At 48.2% G+C, this 19,332-nt stretch overlaps 4 protein-coding genes across 4 annotated transcripts; 1 reads left to right on the forward strand and 3 right to left on the reverse strand.

Annotated features, from left to right (window-relative positions):
* Nucleotides 1-1,662: 1,662 nt before the first annotated feature.
* LOC124647591 (3-ketoacyl-CoA synthase 11-like) lies at nt 1,663-3,485 on the reverse strand. The gene has a single exon (XM_047187507.1). It carries the CDS (start codon nt 3,483-3,485, stop codon nt 1,863-1,865), a length of 1,623 nt encoding a protein of 540 aa, XP_047043463.1. The 3' UTR covers nt 1,663-1,862.
* Nucleotides 3,486-7,862: 4,377 nt separating this feature from the next.
* LOC124647592 lies at nt 7,863-10,999 on the reverse strand. Its single transcript, XM_047187508.1, has 7 exons — nt 10,692-10,999; nt 9,172-9,214; nt 8,964-9,056; nt 8,803-8,865; nt 8,624-8,719; nt 8,388-8,465; nt 7,863-8,316 (listed from the first exon to the last, which is right to left on the reverse strand). Exons 1-7 carry the CDS (start codon nt 10,997-10,999, stop codon nt 8,227-8,229), a joined length of 771 nt encoding a protein of 256 aa, XP_047043464.1. The 3' UTR covers nt 7,863-8,226.
* A 141-nt stretch (nt 11,000-11,140) lies between these two features.
* On the forward strand, nt 11,141-14,403 carry LOC124647593 (pentatricopeptide repeat-containing protein At1g15510, chloroplastic-like). The gene is made up of 2 exons (XM_047187509.1): nt 11,141-14,044; nt 14,136-14,403. Exon 1 carries the CDS (start codon nt 11,141-11,143, stop codon nt 13,736-13,738), a length of 2,598 nt encoding a protein of 865 aa, XP_047043465.1. The 3' UTR covers nt 13,739-14,044; nt 14,136-14,403.
* Nucleotides 14,404-17,028: 2,625 nt separating this feature from the next.
* LOC124647594 (NAC domain-containing protein 26-like) lies at nt 17,029-18,408 on the reverse strand. Its single transcript, XM_047187510.1, has one exon. The coding sequence runs from the start codon at nt 18,406-18,408 to the stop codon at nt 17,029-17,031; it is 1,380 nt and encodes a 459-aa protein (XP_047043466.1).
* Nucleotides 18,409-19,332: the final 924 nt, after the last annotated feature.

Here is a 19,332-nt window from a genome sequence, read left to right on the forward strand (position 1 = left end):
AAATAAGAGGTCAAATAAGTGACATTCCCACACTACACTGACTGTTTGACTGTTTGTTGGCTCAATGACATGATCTTAAAATTGCATATAAAGGTAATTTGTTGGTAATCGGCTAGGTGTGATCCAGAGTAAAGTTATAGGTAAAAAAAAGTTCTCAATAATTCGTCAGTGATCCCATGCATCCACATCCTCTAATTATTTATTCTTCTCGGATTCCTCTACTCTTGAACTATTGGGATACTAAGGTAGTCAGCTTGTCACAATGTAAAGTGGCATGGCGATGGTGAATGCTGACATATGGCTCTGCTATGTATGGGTGGCCTCGTTAAAGGAGCATGCAGAGGAGGTAGTGGACTGCACATGTGATCGTTGAGCGTCAAGGGGACATACTAAAGTTTACTGGTTTTTGCGACATGCCACGGCTTTACCTAGGACAACTCGCAACATAGATTTTTCTATCCGGTCGATGCGATGCGAGGAACTTATTTGCGATGACCAAACACCTATATGTAGAAACATGATGCAGGCGAAGGCTGGCCCATTGAATTCAACAATTAGGATCATGAAATCATGGCATGCTGGCTCCATATACTTTGTAATCAATACAAACTTTGAATTAAGTCAAAAACGTGAACCCTCTTGGATTGCAATTGGGAAGGCATGGTGGGCGTACCAAAGTTGTTTTGTCTCACGCCCGTTGAAAGACGTAGGTTTTGGGTAGAGTACAAATATTTTTTATACATACGGGTGTATATGCACCCGGGACCACTTTTGAGTTTCGCCTATTTATTCCCCTTTAAACAAAGCTGCTCTCTTTTTCTTGGATTAATGCATTATGCAAGTGCAAGTGAGTACTACATATGAGCGTATAATATTTTAAACGGTCACCCATAGTGAGTTAATCTAAAACATTTGTTTTCATTTTAGTATTTGTTTGAGTTGCCTAAAACTTATAACCATTTCGGTTGTAAACCATCGAACCTCCCTGTGATATAACTAACCAACAAACGAGGATACAATTTTAGGCGACTTATAGATTTACAAAATATGTCAATATGAAAACTAGCTAAAAAGCAATTTAGACACCTGAAAAGTAACGAAACCATATTCTCAAATATTCGCGACGGTTTTAGCATTCTCGTAAAAGAATATTTAGTAAAATCAAGCCGCCGCAACGCGCGGGCATGTTTCCTAGTGTTATTAGAATATTACGTTGTTGCAGAGAGGCTGAGTGTAATTGGTATCTTCTGATATTAATACATTCTCTTTATCGAAAAAAGACACGGCAACTACATGGGGAAAACTTTCAGGGTTAAGCGTTGTATACGCAATGTGCATGAACTAGGGATGGGAGTGGATGAGCTAGAACATCGCAAGTATGAAGCAGACACGCAGAAAACATTGCAAGGTCATTTACATTGGCCCAGGTACCAGACAGGAGCTGCAGAAGTGAATGTTAAACCGAATTCTGGATGCATGTCAGCATGTGCTTTACAGTTCTTGAACAACTTGTGACGTGCATACATAAAACCACAGAAAGCATACCAAGAAGAAGAGGGCACACAAAAGAATTATTTGTTTTTAAAACGTGTAAGGGTGCACTCAATGTATCTTAGTACTACAAATTTATTTTCTCAATAATTTATGTACAACTTCATCATATGCAGATGCATCCTGTGTATGTCTGTCTCTGTCCCCGGACCAGTGGAAAACATCACAGAAGACGAGAGAATCAAGCAATACAGGTTTAATCAATCAGACCCAATGACAAATCTCTACCTAGCTTAATTCTACCACTAGTACCAATCAAGCAGCTATCTGGCAACAGTTTCGATCAAAATACGAGCCGATGTAGGTGTCTTCTAACTGGTGGTGGTGGGATCAATGGCGGAAACCTTGGGCACAGGTACGGGGAATCTGTGGATCTCGTCGGCCCAGGGGTTCCCGGCCATGTCGCTCTCCCTGGCCGGGTTGACGGAGCGGAGCGCTCTCCAGACGGCACTGTTGCACTTGAACCCTGAGCCGAAGGCGATCTGCCACGTCCTGTCGCCCTTCTTGATCCGGCCCTTGGCCTCGGCGTAGGCTAGCTCGTACCAGAGCGAGCTGCTGGAGGTGTTGCCGAACCTGTTGAGCGTCATCCTGGACGGCTCCATGTGCCACTCCGACAGCTGCAGGCTGCTCTCCATCTTGTCCAGCACGCCCCGGCCGCCGGCGTGGATGCAGAAGTGCTCGAAGGCGAGCTTGAAGTCCGGGATGTACGGCTTGATCTTGGCGTTGAAGAGCTTCTTGGCGGCCAGCGTGGCGAAGAAGAGCAGCTGCTCGCTGACGGGGAGCACCAGCGGGCCGAGCGTGGTGATGTTGGTCTTGAGCGCGCCGCCGGCGATGGCCATGAGGTCCTTGGACAGCGACACGCCCGTCTTGCCGTCCTCGTCCTGCTGCTGGTACACGCAGCCGAAGGCACTGTCGTCGGCGCCCTTGTGCGTGCGCACCGTGTGCACCAGCTGGTACTTTGAGCGGCGGCGGGCCGCGCGCCGGTTGGAGAGCAGGATGGCGGCGCCGCCCATGCGGAAGAGGCAGTTGGACACCAGCATGGAGCGGTCGTTCCCGAAGTACCAGTTGAGGGTGATGTTCTCCATGCTGATCACCACGGCGTACGTGTTGGGGTGCACCCGGAGCAGGTCCTTGGCGAGGTCGACGGCGATGAGCCCCGCGCTGCACCCCATGCCGCCGAGGTTGTAGCTGAGGATGTTGCCCCTGAGCTTGTAGTGGTTGACGACCATGGAGGCAAGCGACGGCGTCGGGTTGAAGAGGCTGCAGTTGACGACGAGGATCCCGATGTCCTTGGGCCGGACGCCGGTCTTGGCAAAGAGCTGGTCGAGCGCGCCGAACATGACGGTCTCGGCCTCCCTGCGCGCGTTGGCCATGGAGGGGTTGGGCGGGAGGTTGAGCACGGCCTCGGGCAGGTACGTGTCCTCGCCGAGCCCGGAGCGCTCGACGATCCGGCGCTGGAACGCCACGTTGTCGTCCGTGAAGGTGCCGAGCTTCTCGGTGCAGTCCATGAAGCGGGCGCGGCTGCAGCGGCGCGCGTCGTCGGGCTTGTAGCAGGCGAAGTCGACGAGGTAGACGGGCCGCGGGCGGGTGAGGAGGTAGGCGGTGCAGGTGGCGACGAGGAGGGCCGAGCAGGCGAGGACGGAGACGAGGTTGTACTGGAGGTGCAGCCAGAGGTCGGCGAGGTCGTGCAGGGTGAAGGTGGAGAGGTGCGCGGCGACGAAGCCAGGCAGGGGAAGCACCGCCAGGTACGCGCCGTGGGTGATGAGGTAGTGGTAGCCCAGCTTGACGTACTTGAGCTTCACCGACTGCGTGAAGTCCGGCAGCCTCGCCGGCGCCCTCGCCGGCGCGGGAGCGAACGGCTGTGTCGCCGTCGTGGTTTGGGCTGTCGCGGCCATCGCGGCGGCCGTGCCGCGGGAGGAGCAAAGGTTGCCCATCGTGGCCGGCTGGGTTGTCGTCCAAAGATCGTTTGGCGAGGAGAGGCCGCCGGGAACGGGGGGTGTTCGTGTCGCCTGCGTATGTGTCTCTGGATCGATCGGCTCGGCGGCTTTAGCTCTGGGTTGGACGTGGGGCGACCGGCAGCTTATATAGACTCGATCCATCGGTCGACCGGTTTTCCAATCCTAGTCGGAGGAGACTCAGAGACCTGCAGTGACACAACAATACTCTGATTTTAGGCGGCCTACTAATCTCAATCTGAAGTGTGTTCGGAGATAACGCGTAGGAGTGGAGCTGTTAGCATGAAGTGATTTGCTAGTTCATCTCAAAAAAAAAAAGAAGGTGAATTGCAAATGGAGTTGCAACTGAGGTTTTTTTTTTTGAAATTGCAAGTGGAGTTGCAACTGAGAAAAAATATCCGAACCATTAGATTTGCTTCGTGATTCATGCGAGTCATCATCAGTCGACTGGAAAATAGCCACACCCTAGTATAAAACCACCACATTTATAGGCAAATTTACTAATGGTGTCACTTTATATTTTTCTTTTAAAAAAGCCACCACATTCTTTTGTAGTTTACATAAAAAACACTAAACTCATAATTGACCTCGAATTGACAACAATTCTAACAAGTGGACCCAACCGTCAGAGCGAATTTGCTAAAGTGGACTTGTCAACTCATTGAAAAATTTAAAAATCCCAAAATGAAATAAAAAATAAATTTATTTGGAGGTCCCCTTCATTTTGTGTCTGAAATCATATCACCGCCACTGGTCAACCCACCGGTTTGCCATCGCCTTGCCACCATCGCTCATCAGTGCATTTCCTCGCCGAGCGCGGCCACCACGCTACCTCTGTGGTTGCTTCTGCCGCGACTTCCATGGACTACGACAAACCCAGTGCCGACGCGGGAGCGGCAGAGCAAGGCAGCGTACATGCGAGAAGCAAGCGTGAGCTCGTCCGAATTTAGCAGGGCTGGGGGAAGCACATGATAGGGGATGGACCAAGAGGCAACGGCGGAGCTAGGTGAAACGACACCAAAGAGCATGAGGAAGAGTGGAAAGAAGTGCGGTGAGTGCGGGACCTCACCAAGAAGACATAGAAGCGGTCGGGAGGGTGTACGGGCACCGCAACATCAGCTTGAACAAAAACGCTAGATGACATTGTCCGGTAAACAATGACACCGCTGTATAGAGCATCCGGCGATGAACGGAAGTGTCCAGTAGGGCAAGAAACTCACCCTGGTCAAGATGGTGTGCGCATAGACAACATAGGTGTAGCGGAGGTGGCGTCACGGTCGAAGGGACTAATTCGTAGTTAACTGAGAAGTTGCACCCCATATTGCAACTCACCATTAACACGAATCATAAAGCAAATTTAACGGCCCAGAGATATTTTGCCTAGTTGCACTTACCCATGATTGAAAAATCTGAGTTGCAAACCTTAAATACACGAATCACAATGTAAATTTGTGGTGTAGGACTCGATTGGGAACTAAAGATAATTCACGGCTAGCTTAGAACTAGCAAAACCGGGTTCTTTTTAATCCCGAATACACAATGGTTTTAGGCTAACAACTGTAGCGGGAGCGTGACCTTGACGGATTGGATGACCTGGTTATGGACTTGTTATGGGAAGCGTGACCCTGATGAACTCGAGGAGAGTCTCGCGGCATTGCGTGATCCGGACATGAAATCCCGGCATGTAGTACGGCGGAGCAACACGAGGGACGTACGATGACTCTTACGTTACGTACGTGAAGGTCCTAAAGAAACCGGGTCGGGGCCGGGGAAACGCTCACGCTCCCAGCGTGACCGGCATCGGCATGGGGACGGGGTTGCCGACGCGCGGCAATGGCGGGCACTCGCGCGGCAAGACACGAAGGTGCCCCGGTACCGGGGGTTTCTCAGGCACGTGGTGGAGCGTACTTAGGCACGTCTCGCCGCCAGCTCCCGGCCACACTCGGCGTCTTCCGCCGTCGCTCTCGGCCGGTCACCGGTCTCAGCCAGTCAGACAGGGCAACTAACCTACTAACAGCTACCCTGTTCAGCGTCAGCTTAACCGTGGGCGCGCGAGACACTTTTCACCGTGGCCTGAACCTGAATTGATCATCATCATCGATCCACCGGTTAATTAGCTCGTGAGGAAAACGGATTGATTATCAGTATATCCGCCCATCCGATCACTCGTCGCTTTCATCACGCAGGCAAGCTACTGATACCATCGCTCTCACGCGCGCGGGAGCCGTCCCAGCAAGTTTCCTCGCCGGCCTTTCAGGTGAATGCGAATCGGAGCAGGTCAGAGCGGTAGCCTTCCGGTCAGCATCATCGGCGTTTTTTAGTACCGGCAGTTAGCAGATCTGCACCAACGCAGGCTGACCGGCCGGAAAAGGTCCCGTCAACGGCGGCCGGCCTCGACCAAGGGAAGGAGGAAGAAGCATCGAAGATGAACTCGCAAGTCAGGCAGGTAATTGCGGAGATCAGCAAGCAAGACTGGATTTTTCTGATTGGTCAATGCAGGATGATTGGAGATTTGGAGTGGAAAATGTGAAGCACGTATATGGTGGTGACTTGCATGGTGAGGTTTGGTTTCTTCCGACAGCGACGAAACCTCTGCAGCATATCCAGAGGATCTGAGTGCTTCATCTCAACTTACGGAAGTCAGGTACTACTTTACAAGCTTACAAGTGAAGGTGCAGTCACAAGTCAGGTACTTGCGCGGATCAACAACCACATGGCATCCTGATTGCTCAATCCACAATGGTTAGAGTAGAAAAATCGGGAAAAAAAATGTTTAGGTGTACGGCTCAACAACCTTTGCAAAGATATATATCCAGAAACTACTTTCCATGCACGCGACTGCTTTCTATGTACACTTCCTACATTGGAAACTGACACTTCTCTATTCATTTCCCGCCATGGTTGACATGATCAAATTAATCACTGAAGAATAGGAACACACCATGCATCCAGTTCTACCACAAAATGCGTTTGTTTCTCCTGCTATTCCATGGGCATCGCAAATCAACTCCTACAACTGAACCAGCAGCTCGTACCTCATAGTTACCTCGCTCATCTGCTACTCCCCTAGATGATATTTGAAAGCTTGTTTTCAGTTAGGGAATTACATTCAACCTGGGGCCGAAAGGTTTCTTCTTGCGTGTTTCAAGCCTGAAGTAGAATGGAACAAATAAGACAAGGAAATAACAGAAAGACCTTGTATGGTAATACGCAACAAGTGCAATGCCTGTCTAACTGTTATACATCTGGACGTTCAATTAGCTTCCTGCCTACAAGCATACCACATAGGCAAAGTTATGCATGTCACAACTGCTAGTTATCTTTCTCACTGTAATTTATGCAGACCGGTTTGCTTCTCAGTTATTTATGCAATTCTAAGGTAGGGCTGAAAGTAAAGTGCCCATGGAGAATACATAAAACCAAGGTATCAAAATTAACTTTACTCAGACCAGTAGATCAACAGAGATAAACTAAAATGTCGCGCTAAAAACGTGCAGTTGACCCACATTCCACGTGGAAGAGATGGCTATACTGCTGGATAGGACAAATGTGGATATTCAGTTAGTTACTTGCCCCGTAAAGCTAGGACTTCAATTAGATAAGATTTAGTTTGTTAGGGAAAATGTTAAGTTTCCTTCCTGTAGGAGATAAGAGATCATCTTATTGTAAGCCATCTAAATAGGGGGTTAAAGAGCTGTGCTGTCCTAGTGCCCTCTGCGACACCAAGAGACCCTGAAATTCGTGGGATAATATATTTGATTCATGTTGTAGATGTTTAATATTTCTCCATCAACAACACCATCAGTGTTAATTTTAAACCAATTGTTATCCGGTTTCCTACACTTCTCCACAATTGTATTTGTATTGGCTTTCTCCTTGCTAGGAAACTGTAGATATTTTATCAGCTCATCTACCAGCTCAACCAATCTCTTTGGCTGGTACTTCTCTTCTCCATGACGATAGTTGTTCCGGCTTCCCCAAATGCACCACATAACTGAAACTGCAATGACTGCATCTTTCCTAGGAAGAAGCTGGCTGTCCAGAAAGTCCCTGCCCATGTTACAGGGTAGTAGATACTCCCTTCATTCCACCACGAAAGTATATGCAAAACGGAGCATTGTCCTTTGCAGTGCAGGTTGCACCAACACAGGCTGACTTGAAAGGGATCCCGCCAACGGAAAATAATGGGAAGGAGGCATCGAAGATGAACTCGCAACTCAGGTGCTTGCGCACATCAGCAACGACCAACAAGACCGCCTCCTGATTGGTCAATGCAGAATGATATAGCGAGAAAAGGTGAAGCAAGTTGCGTTTGGTGTATGGTAAGGGTTTGGTTTCTTCCGACAGCACCGTGTCTTTGGCTCAACAACCTTTGCAATTCCAAGATATTCAGAATCTGGGTGTTCTATAAACTTACAATTGTATCGAAAGTGACACTTTTCTATACATTTGGCCACTTGGCAGTATGGTTGACATGACAAAATGCTTTACAGAATGGGAACACACCAGCCAATTCTACCACAAATTCGATTGTTCTGCTAATCCAGGTGTGGCATCTGTATGGCCAGCGACAACTCCTATAACTGGACCATCAGTTCATAACTCATACTTACATTGCTCATTTGCTACATATGTACATCAGCGTGCTCGAGTTGTATATATGTATTGGGGTTTCATATGTATATCAGCATGCTGGCAGAATGTTCAAGATACGCACTGATCAATAAGCAACCCCACCCGCGAAAGCGTCTCCATCATCATTGGTCAAGCTCTCGGTTAACCAGTAACCATCCCATGAGCCTCCAACTCTCTACAACAGCAATCAATTCAAAATAACCAGTAGATGGAATGTAGGAAACAGAGAGATATGCTGATAGGTACCTGAATCATTGTAAATTGGAATATCTCTTCTTCCTCTGGACGAGCTCCCCGGACCCAGACTCTCTGCTTAAATTGGTTCTGTCGGTACAATGAGATATTCATCACAATCTTTGTTAAAAGTTGGACAGAGGAGACTGGTAAGGTGGTGGTTGTGATTTTATTTCAGAACGACTTTCATCTCTTTTTTCTCTTATTTTGACTCATTCAAACAAATAAACGGAAGCCAAGAGGAAAACCTCTTCAACCCATAATCTGCTCAATATTTCTCTTTCTTTGTGGGCAAGCAGCACTCTGTAAGTTGAATGGTGAAATATCCGCCGGAAACGTTCGAACTGAAACAGTACTGGCAGCAATTAGTAAGGATGGCAACTTCTGACTACCAGTATAGTTTCGAAGGAAACTAATTCTAGCTTACCTGACCAAGATCAAACTGTCGTCCGAAATAAGTTGACCTTTCAAATGGATCAAAGCCTGCAAACTAGAGATAATAACACTGTTAACCAGATTCAGTTAACTTTCATCAGCATGATGCCTGAGAAATGAATATTTTGCATGCCTGTGCTATTAGCCTATTACCCGGTACATGACCTCTACCCCATAATCTGGGCGGGGTTTATCATTGTATTTCAAGGCCTCAAGTTGGTATTCCACTGCTTCTTCTGCATTATACTGAAAGATGGAATATTATTCTAAAGGTGTAAATTTAAGACTTTAATATATATACTGTTCTTTTTGTAGAGGAATACATATGATACTTGAAAGTTCGTTCCAGTTAGGGACTTACATTCAACCTGGGGCCAAAAGGCTTCTTCTTGCGTGTTTCAAGCCTGAAGTAGAATGAGAAGGATAAGTCAGGGAAACAATAGAAAGATCTCCTATGGTAATACCAGCCTAACTGTTACATATAAGGATGTTCAATTAGCTTCCTGCCTACAAGCATACCCAATAGGAAAAGTTACACATGTCAGAACTGCCTACTTTATCTTCTAACTTCAATTTGTGCAGATGTTATCTGGCAATCCCATTGCTTGGCAGTTATTTATGCAACTCTAAGGTAAAAGTAAAATGCCCATGGAGAATACGTAAAATAAAGTTAATACCACTACCTTTTTGATCAGATAAGTTACAGCGACAGATCAACAAAGATAAAATAAAATGGCGCGCTAAAAACGTGCAGTTGACACACATTCCACATGGAAGAAATGGCTGGACCGCTGGATAGAATCAACGTGGATATTGGGTTAGTTGCTTGTACCTTAAAGCTAGGACTTCAATTGGATAAGATTTGGTATATTAAGCAAAAGATTGAGTTTGCTGCCCGTAGGAGATAAGTGATCATTTTATTTTAAATCCCTCTACACAAGGGGTATTAAAGAGCTATGCTGCCTAGTGCCCTCTGACACACCAAGAAACCCCTCCCCCCAAATGCCCTCCTTCTCCTATCAACCAAATCCCTCCCTACTTACTTAGACCGACAGAATCAGTTCAAAACATAATTATCAGATCTAACTGTCATACTGTTGGTATGGCTACTTAAACAAATCCAACTGAATGAGTAGCTGGCATAATGCCTTCCACTCTGCAGCCATGCATGTATTATTTATAGCTGTAAGATTGTTTTTTGATGGCCAATAGCTGTAAGGTTGTGACTGTTTAGCAATTGAATCCATGAATTGGACTAACGAATATTGGTATGGCATCATTTGACAGAACACCAAATTGTGACGTTGGGTCGGTATACTTCATCTAGGCCTCCAGTTATGAAAACAATGAAGGATTGCGGGTTCAACTTGGCTTTATCAAACTGTGAAGCCAGCAGTTCATTTAGATTTAGTTTGACTGTCTGACAGTATTTGTCAGATCTGCACAATGCAACTGCATGAATGGTGCCAATTCTTATCATCGTCGCTAAGAATAACATGTTATCATAATTACACTGGCATCAAAACTGATCGAGTTAAGATACACATCTGAATTGACAGTCTGTTGAGAACATGGAAGGCTTTTTTCCTTCCTAGTTTTGATCTGACCATGAGCAGTGAGTATATACCCCATGGTAAGGTGGCAATGCTGCTTCTTTCAGGTTCCCTCCTAAGACACACGTACTAAAATGCTATAGAAGAGAGAACAAGACCTAAAAATGTGTCATCCTACAGGTCAAATTCCTGCCCGGCGACCCTACCATACAAATTCCCCAGTCTGCTACCAGGCAATCTAATCAAACTGACGTAACTGCATACTTACGCATCCAGAACAAGAAATAAACCACGAAAGCACAATCGCAGGCAAAACGGGGGCACCAACCAATCGGAGGAGAGGAAGTCCGGCACACCGGAGTCGGAAGCGGAGGCGGAGACTCTGAACCGGGCTGCAGATGCAGCTGCAGTCAGGGCCGGCCGCGCCGAGATGAATCCTCCGCGTGAGCCACAGCTAACCGGAGCCGGCAGCCGCAGGGGAGCGATCGCAGGAGCGGGCGACGCCATTGCAGCCACTGTGGTTTCGTGTCCCCTTTCTCCTCTCTCTCCGGGTAACTCCGTCCACTGACCAGTGAATTCTCCTAACGGGCCGAGAAGACTCCACGTCCAACCTAAAAGCCCACTCAAGCCCAGCATCGCACGAGGCCCATTATTGGCTTATCCGTTGGTCGCGCCGAGAGCAAGCGGCCACCATGGCGCCAGCTCCTCCCCCAAACCTCTGCTAAACCCCGCCGGCCATGCCCGCCACCTCCTCCACCACCACCACCACCGCCAGAAATGCCTCCTCCGGCCACCGCCAAGCCGCACCTGAACCCACCCCTCCTCCGCACCCCGCACCTCCTCCCGCCCGCGCGCCACCTCGCCACGAGGAGCAGGCGCCTGGGCTCCGCCACCACCACCGCCCCGCCGAGCGTGGCCGTACACGCGGCGGAGGCGGCACCGGAACCCACGTCCTCCGACCCCAGCGCGGAGCTACGGAAGCTCTGCGTCCACGGGCAGCTCCCGCAGGCGCTCGCGCTGCTCGAGTCCTCCCCGGCGCCGCCGGACGAGGACGCCTACGTGGCGCTCCTCCACCTCTGCGAGTGGCGCCGCGCGGCGGGCGCCGGGATGCGCGCCTGCGAGCACGCCGACGCCGCGCACCGCAGCTTCGGCCTCCGCCTCGGGAACGCCATGCTCAGCATGCTCGTCCGGTTCGGGGAGTCGTGGCACGCGTGGCGGGTGTTCGCCAAGATGCCCGACCGCGACGTCTTCTCCTGGAACATCATGGTGGGCGGCTACGGCAAGGCGGGCTTCCTGGAGCAGGCGCTCGACCTCTACCACCGGATGCTGTGGGCCGGGGTCAGGCCCGACGTCTACACCTTCCCCTGCGTGCTCCGCACCTGCGGGGGCCTCCCGGACTGGCGGATGGGGAAGGAGGTGCACGCCCACGTCCTCAGGTTCGGGTACGGGGTCGAGGTCGACGTGCTCAACGCGCTTGTCACCATGTATGCCAAGTGCGGGGATGTCGCGGCTGCGCGGAGGGTGTTCGATGGTATGGCCCTGACGGACTGCATCTCGTGGAATGCGATGATTGCTGGGCATTTTGAGAACCATGAGTGTGAGGCGGGGCTGGAGCTGTTTCTTGACATGCTGGAGGATGAAGTGCAGCCGAATCTCATGACGATAACCAGCGTGACTGTTGCTTCTGGGTTGCTGGCTGACCTCGATTTCGCAAAGGAAATGCACGCGTTGGCAGTAAAGAGAGGGTTCGCTGCTGATTTTGCGTTCTGCAACTCCTTGATTCAGATGTATTCGAGCCTTGGGAGGATGGGGGAAGCATGCACAGTATTCGCAAGAATGGAGACCAGAGATGCCATGTCATGGACAGCCATGATATCAGGGTACGAGAAAAACGGCTTCCCGGACAAAGCTCTTGAGGTGTATGCGCTGATGGAAGTGAACAATGTAAGTCCTGATGATGTTACTGTAGCGAGTGCTCTTGCTGCCTGTGCTTCCTTGGGGCGATTGGATGTTGGCATCAAGTTGCATGAGATTGCTACAAGCAAGGGCTTCATCAGGTACATCGTAGTTGCAAACGCACTCCTTGAAATGTATGCAAAGTCCAAGCACATCGACAAAGCTATCGAAGTTTTTAAGTACATGCCTGACAAGGATGTAATATCATGGACTTCAATGATCGCAGGCTTTTGCTTTAACCAGAAGTGCTTCGAGGCTCTGTTCTATTTCCGGCATATGCTGGCAGATGTAAAACCCAACTCTGTTACTTTCATCGCTGCTCTGGCTGCTTGTGCTGCTACTGGGTCTTTGAGGTGCGGTAAAGAGATCCATGCACATGTTTTAAGGCGAGGCGTTGCATCTGAAGGTTATGTGCCCAATGCTCTTCTGGACCTGTACGTGAAATGTGGCCAGACAGAATATGCTTGGGCGCAGTTCAGTGCGCATGGTGAAAGGGATGTTGTATCTTGGAATATCATGCTTGCTGGGTTTATTGCTCATGGACATGGAGATATTGCTTTGTCATTCTTCAGCGAGATGTTGGAATCTGGAGAGCATCCGGATGAAGTTACATTCGTTGCTCTGTTGTGTGGGTGCAGTAGGGCTGGAATGGTTAGTCAAGGTTGGGAACTTTTTCACAGCATGACTGAGAAATACTCGATTGTTCCAAACCTCAAGCACTATGCATGCATGGTTGATTTACTGAGCCGTGTTGGCAGATTAACAGAAGCTTACGACTTCATAGCCAGAATGCCTATCACACCAGATGCTGCTGTATGGGGAGCCTTGTTGAATGGGTGTCGGATACACCGGCATATTGAACTTGGAGAGCTTGCTGCGAAATTTGTCCTTGAGTTGGAACCTAATGATGCTGGGTATCATGTTCTTTTGTCTGATTTATATGCTGATGCTGGCAGGTGGGCTGAAGTGGCTAGAGTGAGAAAAACCATGCGAGAAAAGGGATTGGAGCAAGACTATGGATGTAGCTGGGTTGAGGTTAAAGGAGATATCCATGCATTTCTTACAGATGATGAGACACATCCACAGATCAAAGAAATAAATGCTGTTCTACATGGCATATATGAGCGGATGAGAGCATCTGGTTTTGATCCTTTTGAATCTCATTCTTTAGAAGATAAAGAAGTGTCCAAGGATGACGTGTTATGTGGCCATAGTGAAAGACTAGCTGTTGCTTTTGGTTTGATCAATACCACACCTGGCACCTCTATTTCTGTCACAAAGAACCAGTACACTTGTCACAGCTGTCATGGTATATTGAGGATGATTTCTAAGATTGTTCGAAGAGAGATAACTGTCAGGGACACTAAGGAATTCCACCATTTTAGGGATGGAAGTTGTTCGTGCGGAGGTTCAGGCTAAGGAAACTATAATATGTGGCCACATGATAATACTCACCTCGGTTCTGAATCACCGGTACAGAAGACTTTTGCAACAAGCATTGGGAAATTGATATAGCAATATAGTCAATAGCAAGTAGAAGGCTAGCTTTGATATGGCACCATGCCCACCAGCAAGACTGCTTGCTGCTCAGATAGACATAGCTTATGTTTCGGGTTATATGTAGAGGGTCCATGCAAATTTGCAGCTTGGTACATTGTAAAAGATGGTGAAAAGTTATCCCAGATGTTGGCAATTCAGCTCGAACATATGTTGACCTTGCAGAAAGTAATCTATTTCTTTCTGTGTTTTTACCATTTAAGTTACAAAAGCTCCTGTTATTCCTTTGTTAATTCTTTTTATTGTTCCTTCCTTGCAGTCTCCTGATGAATTGCGTCTTGGAGATGTTTTTCTTCCGTCAACTTGCCAAAAAAAACCAAGTAAGCTTAATGTAGTAAGGAAGGGCAGGATAGTTGAGTGCAGAATGTTTTGTCCAATAGGAATAACTGTAATTGTAATGCCTGTCATGTGTCAACTATAGGCTGTATCATTGTGGAGCTGCATTTTTTGCTGGTTTCATGTTAGTTAGTCCATGTGAAACTAGGTACTTCAATATTTTGAGATTACTTGGTGTGCCATTGTGGACCGATCGCTAGCTCAGTGGTGGTGTTACTATCTATCTTTTTAAATAATGTATATTAATTACATAGAAATTGTATCATTACAGTCATGCTAGATCAGCTTCGACAGGGATGCACCTTGCACAACATCACATCACCCTTTATTCAAAATTTAGCTAAACCGTGGGCAACCTGGTTTGCCCATCTATGAACTTTCTGAAAGTTGTAGCCTGGCAAGTATTTTAACATAAGATGAATATCTGTACAGATTCCTAAGTCACTTGTTGTGAGGTTTCTGGCCGGCCAAGTTCGCGTATAATTTCTACACAACCCCCTTCAATTATCACCAATAGAGTAGTGACCTCCGTTAACCCCCTCCAAGATTGCTATAGCGTCCGCCATTTCTGGTTTTGGATGATTCCAAGCTGAGCAAACTTCCGCTCCCTTTGTCATCAACGAGGATCGCTCCTCATGACGCTCTGCCCCTCCACTGAACCTGTTGCTCGCACTGATTCAGATGAGCCTCCTCTCTTATCTGAGTGAACATAGGGTCTTTGCCTTTAGCATTAACCATAAATTAGGTCGTAAGATCCTTGAATCAAGAATTTCACACTTTGCCCAGATTTAATAGCCTGCAACCTTTGCAGGTAGTTTTGAAGAAAATCTGCAGGTGCCGAGATGGTGGCATCACCAGACCGAATATGATGTTGTTTCGGAGGTGTCGCTATGGCACTATCGAGTGCTCCAAGCCAGCTGGGTTCAACCCCTCACGGGAGCAAATACCACTCTGGTATTCTTTTTTGCAATTTAAAACATGAAGCTCATAAGATATGACTTGAATTTACATTTGGACCTAGAATAACCAGAAACCTTGGGGAAATGGAAAGGGCGCCTCCTTGGTGACCTATTTAGGAGCCATCAGCACGGTTGACAAGACTGATTGTGCCAGATTTTGCAGCATAGTCTCCAACCATGTATTATATTTCAGTACATTTCACTGATGGATTAGTACTGGCCCTGTATTGATGCTTGGGGTCTTGACATATAGATTGCCTTTTGTGCTTCTTCTACAACAGTACTTGTTCCATACCTGACCTCCAAGCACTTGATATTTGGTTTAATACTGGCCCTGTATTGCTATTTGGGGTCTTGACATATAGATAGTTTTTTGTGCTTAATATACAACAGTACTTGGTCGAGACCAACCCTCCCTGAGAAGCTGAGAGCACTTTATATTAGTTGATTACTACTGGCTTTTGCTGAGTCAATATATGAAATATTTCTTGAAAGCGCTGTGTTCAGCTAAACATTTCAACTACACTAGTTGCATCCACAGAACATAGATATCCATATGCTTTCAGACACAGAGGTGAATTATGCAGGAGCTTAGGTTTGCAAAGGAACTCCTAAATCTTATTCATCCGTCGGAGACTACATATGCAGGGTATCTCTCACTTAATTTTGAACTTTTTGACAGATTAAATGCCCTTATATCAAGTAGGAAATGCCAAGTAGCCGACTGCTGTAATCCAACATTGGTGGTTGACACATGTGTGGATTGCCACTTGCAAATTTCTTTGTGTATATTGGACCGTCTTATGTAGATTAATCAATGTGCAATCTAGTCTCCCATATTAACCAAATCTTGTACTGCCATTGAATTCTTATATCTCGTCGTTCTCGCAGCTGATGAATTTTTTGTACTGATTCTTAAACCCCGTTTTTCAGATGCATGGGGAGCGCTGCAATGTTGTCCATAAAACACCAATGATGTATGCTTGTGGCTGATTTTATCTGTGCATGGATATCCATGCTTTTAGACTTCAGTTTTGTTCCATCACCAGATTGTCCTCTGACAATGCGATTCATCCCACAGCCACAATGGCGATCCTGTTTAAGCACCCTCCTTTTACCTCCGTTCCGAAATATAGTATGTCCAAAACATACTACATTTTGGAACGCAGGTAGTATAATACTTTCTGCTAGTTTGGTGTAGAGCGTTTGGGGACTATGGAATGATATGTGCTTCCAGGGATCGTGTGTGAGCTGTGCAAGCAGGTGTTAATGCCATCGTTCTTTCGCTGCATGATGGCTGCCGCCGCCTGATTCCGTGTCGACGATCGATGGAATTTTGCGTACTCATTGAAACATGGAAGTGGAATTCGAGTAGACATTGAATTCTGGACGAGCAGCTATGGACCCTATAAGGATGAAAAATCCTGCTGTGTACGGCGTAATGGACAGACATTTGTATCAGTTATATTTTCCTTTTCAAACTTTTCGCCTAGGGTCACCAGTTTGTTCCTTGTTGTGCAATTCTGTCCTCAACCATGCCATGTTCGTATGATCGTATCAACTATCAGCTACTACCTCCGTTCTAAAAATAGAAAGTTTTCAAGAAAGCTATATTTTAAAATGGAAGTAATACCAATTTGAAAACAGAGTACCAAATCAACATTCGTTTCGTGCAATCCTCGGATACAAAAACAGTCTCCAAAGCAATGTCACGCGCACAGACGACGAGTTACTCTATATAAGCATACAATAGTTAAGCCAAACTGCAAGAACACTGTAGAAAAATTGTCATCAGTCCATAAGCTACTTCTAATTAAGTGGAACTAACTGTAGGGTGTTTCCGTCGTGTGATCAAATCTACTTGCTGAACTTGGCGACTTCGTCAGCATCAAGTATATCAGGCAAAGATTCCCAAATCTGTTCTTCCCCCTTAACCGCCACCTCCGGCTGCTCGTTGATCATACTCAGGAATTCGTCCATGGGCATGCTCAGATTATCCGACGGCGCCTCCGCCTTGAGCTCACCAAGGAGGCCCGGTGATGCAGGCGGAGCGACCATGGGCATGCTCAGATTTTCCGACGGCGCCTCCGCCTTGATCTCACCAAGGAGGCCCAGTGATGCAGGCGGCGGAGCGACCACTGACAACGGCGGCTCCTGTTGTTGCTGGTACTGAGCAAGATACTGCCATTGCTGCTGCTCGAGCTGACCAAGATACTGCCCGTGCTGGCCGTAGTAATCACTCGGACCCGAGAACGACCCCTCTTGTTGCTCGTACTTGCCAAGATACTGCCCTTGCTGCTGTTTGTACTGACCAAGATACTGCCCTTGCTGCTGATTGTAGTACTGACCAAGATAGTGCCCGTGCTGGCCGTGGAAATTGGGAAGACCCACCGGCGTCACCGGAGGCGGCGCCTGTATGTGCTCTTGGACGACACCACGGACACTCCCCTCCGGCAGCAGCGCGGCGATGCGGTCGAAATACTCCTGGGGGACCATGACTCGGGCAGGCCTCTTGGTCTTCCCATCGGGCTCTTTCTTCGCGCCGTCCTCCCCAAAGACTTCCCTCAGCCGGTCGTCGCCGGCGCGCGGCGAGACGTAGACCCTGTAGAGCGCGGGCATGCCAAGCTTGCCGGTGCCGTCGTCGTTGGCGCTGGTGAACTCCTGCATGAGCCACGGCGTCTTGTCGTCCTTCTTGGATTTCCCGACGTAGAAGCCGAAGCTGTTCTTGACGCCGTCGGCATCCTCCTCGTCCTCCTCCTCCTCCATGCGCTTCTTGCTCTTCTTCAGTTCCTCCTTGCCCTGCTCCAGCCGCCAGAACCCGCCGGTCTTGACTTGGCGGTCGGCGCGCTTGGAGGCGCCCCCGCCCACGGTCTGGCTCTGGAACCGCGTCTGGCTCAGGAACCACCACACGTCCTCGCTCCGGCCGCGGATGCTCGCCGGCGGGTGCCGGCGGCGCAGCGCGTCGGGGCTCTCGCCGTAGAGGTTGGCCCTGAAGATGTAGCCCCTCGCGTCGGCCAGCTCGTTGTCGCCGGCGATCGACCGGTTGAGGAATCCCAGGCACTCCTCCCGCGTCGGGCTGAAGTAGACGCCAGGAGGGAGCGGCGGCGGCAGCTGAATGTGGTTCGCGCCGTGCGGCGGAGGCATCACCGCCATGGCCAGGGAGCTGCCGCTGCCGCTGGCGTTGGCGGCGGCGTAGGATCGTTTCTTGGTTACTGCTTTTCCGTCCTTCTTGGCCATGGATCGAGCTGCCGAGTAGAGAGATTGCTACTTGTGTCTGGGAGGAGGGATCGACCGGGGCGGTGCTTATATGGGGGCTGCGAGCCTGCGAGCCTGCGACGCGCTCAATCAGATTTGCAACCTCGTCTCAAGTCGGAGTCGGCTTTCCATGTTTTCTGTTCGTCCAGTATTCGGAGCCGAGAATTTCCATGTGCGGGGGTCGAAAATTTCCGTGTTGGCACTTAACAGAACGGCCTTGGGCATGGAAGGAAGGGCAACCGGAAAGTCCACAGCGTATCTATCGGTGCTATATCTACCGTCCACTCCCTACGAACTAATAATTGAAACACAAGTAATTTTTTTATGAAACTAAAGTGATACATGAAAAATATTGTGAAACATTATGATAAAAAGTGAAACTGAAATGCTAACGTCACTCCGGTTTGTTTCACAAACATATTCGTGTTTCAGTTATGTTTCAGATTTGTTTTATAATTTTGTGAAAGAATTGATCACCACATGTGTGAAATCACTGCTAACGTCACTCCTGTAGGTGAAATTGCCTTTAAAAAGAGGTTTTCGGAAAGTCCACTTCTTCATGGATTTGATAAAAATATGCTTGTTTTTTTTATTATATCTAAGTCCACTCTTTAGTCATTGAATTTGCCTTTGCCTTGTGATTCATCTAATATAACAGTTGTAAGTGGATTGCAACTCATATTTTCCTAATTATAAGCAGGCTGGAACTGATATTTTACTAGTTGCAATTGGGTTGTGAACTTGTGACTGAGAAAAATATTCAAGCCGTTGAATTGGCTTTAAGATTCGCGCCGACCTATAAGTTGGCTTTAAGATTCGCGCCGACCTATAAGTTGGCACTAGGTTGTAGCTAAGACATGATGACATCACGTGACTAAGATTTAATTAAGTCTAAGTTGGTTTAGA

Source organism: Lolium rigidum, chromosome 4 (assembly GCF_022539505.1).
Source record: "Lolium rigidum isolate FL_2022 chromosome 4, APGP_CSIRO_Lrig_0.1, whole genome shotgun sequence".
NCBI lineage: Eukaryota > Viridiplantae > Streptophyta > Magnoliopsida > Poales > Poaceae > Lolium > Lolium rigidum.

What these genes read in the sequence shown, in the direction of transcription:
- LOC124647591 (XM_047187507.1), bottom strand. Translation starts at nt 3,485, where the DNA reads ATGGGCAACCTTTGCTCCTCCCGCGGCACGGCCGCCGCGATGGCCGCG.
- LOC124647592 (XM_047187508.1), bottom strand. Translation starts at nt 10,999, where the DNA reads ATGCTGGGCTTGAGTGGGCTTTTAGGTTGGACGTGGAGTCTTCTCGGC. An exon ending in CTTTTGGCCCCAGGTTGAAT is followed by an intron (nt 9,057 to 9,171) that starts GTAAGTCCCTAA and finishes TCCATCTTTCAG; the next exon opens with TATAATGCAGAAGAAGCAGT. An exon ending in GCAGATTATGGGTTGAAGAG is followed by an intron (nt 8,466 to 8,623) that starts GTTTTCCTCTTG and finishes TTGTACCGACAG; the next exon opens with AACCAATTTAAGCAGAGAGT.
- LOC124647593 (XM_047187509.1), top strand. Translation starts at nt 11,141, where the DNA reads ATGCCTCCTCCGGCCACCGCCAAGCCGCACCTGAACCCACCCCTCCTC.
- LOC124647594 (XM_047187510.1), bottom strand. Translation starts at nt 18,408, where the DNA reads ATGGCCAAGAAGGACGGAAAAGCAGTAACCAAGAAACGATCCTACGCC.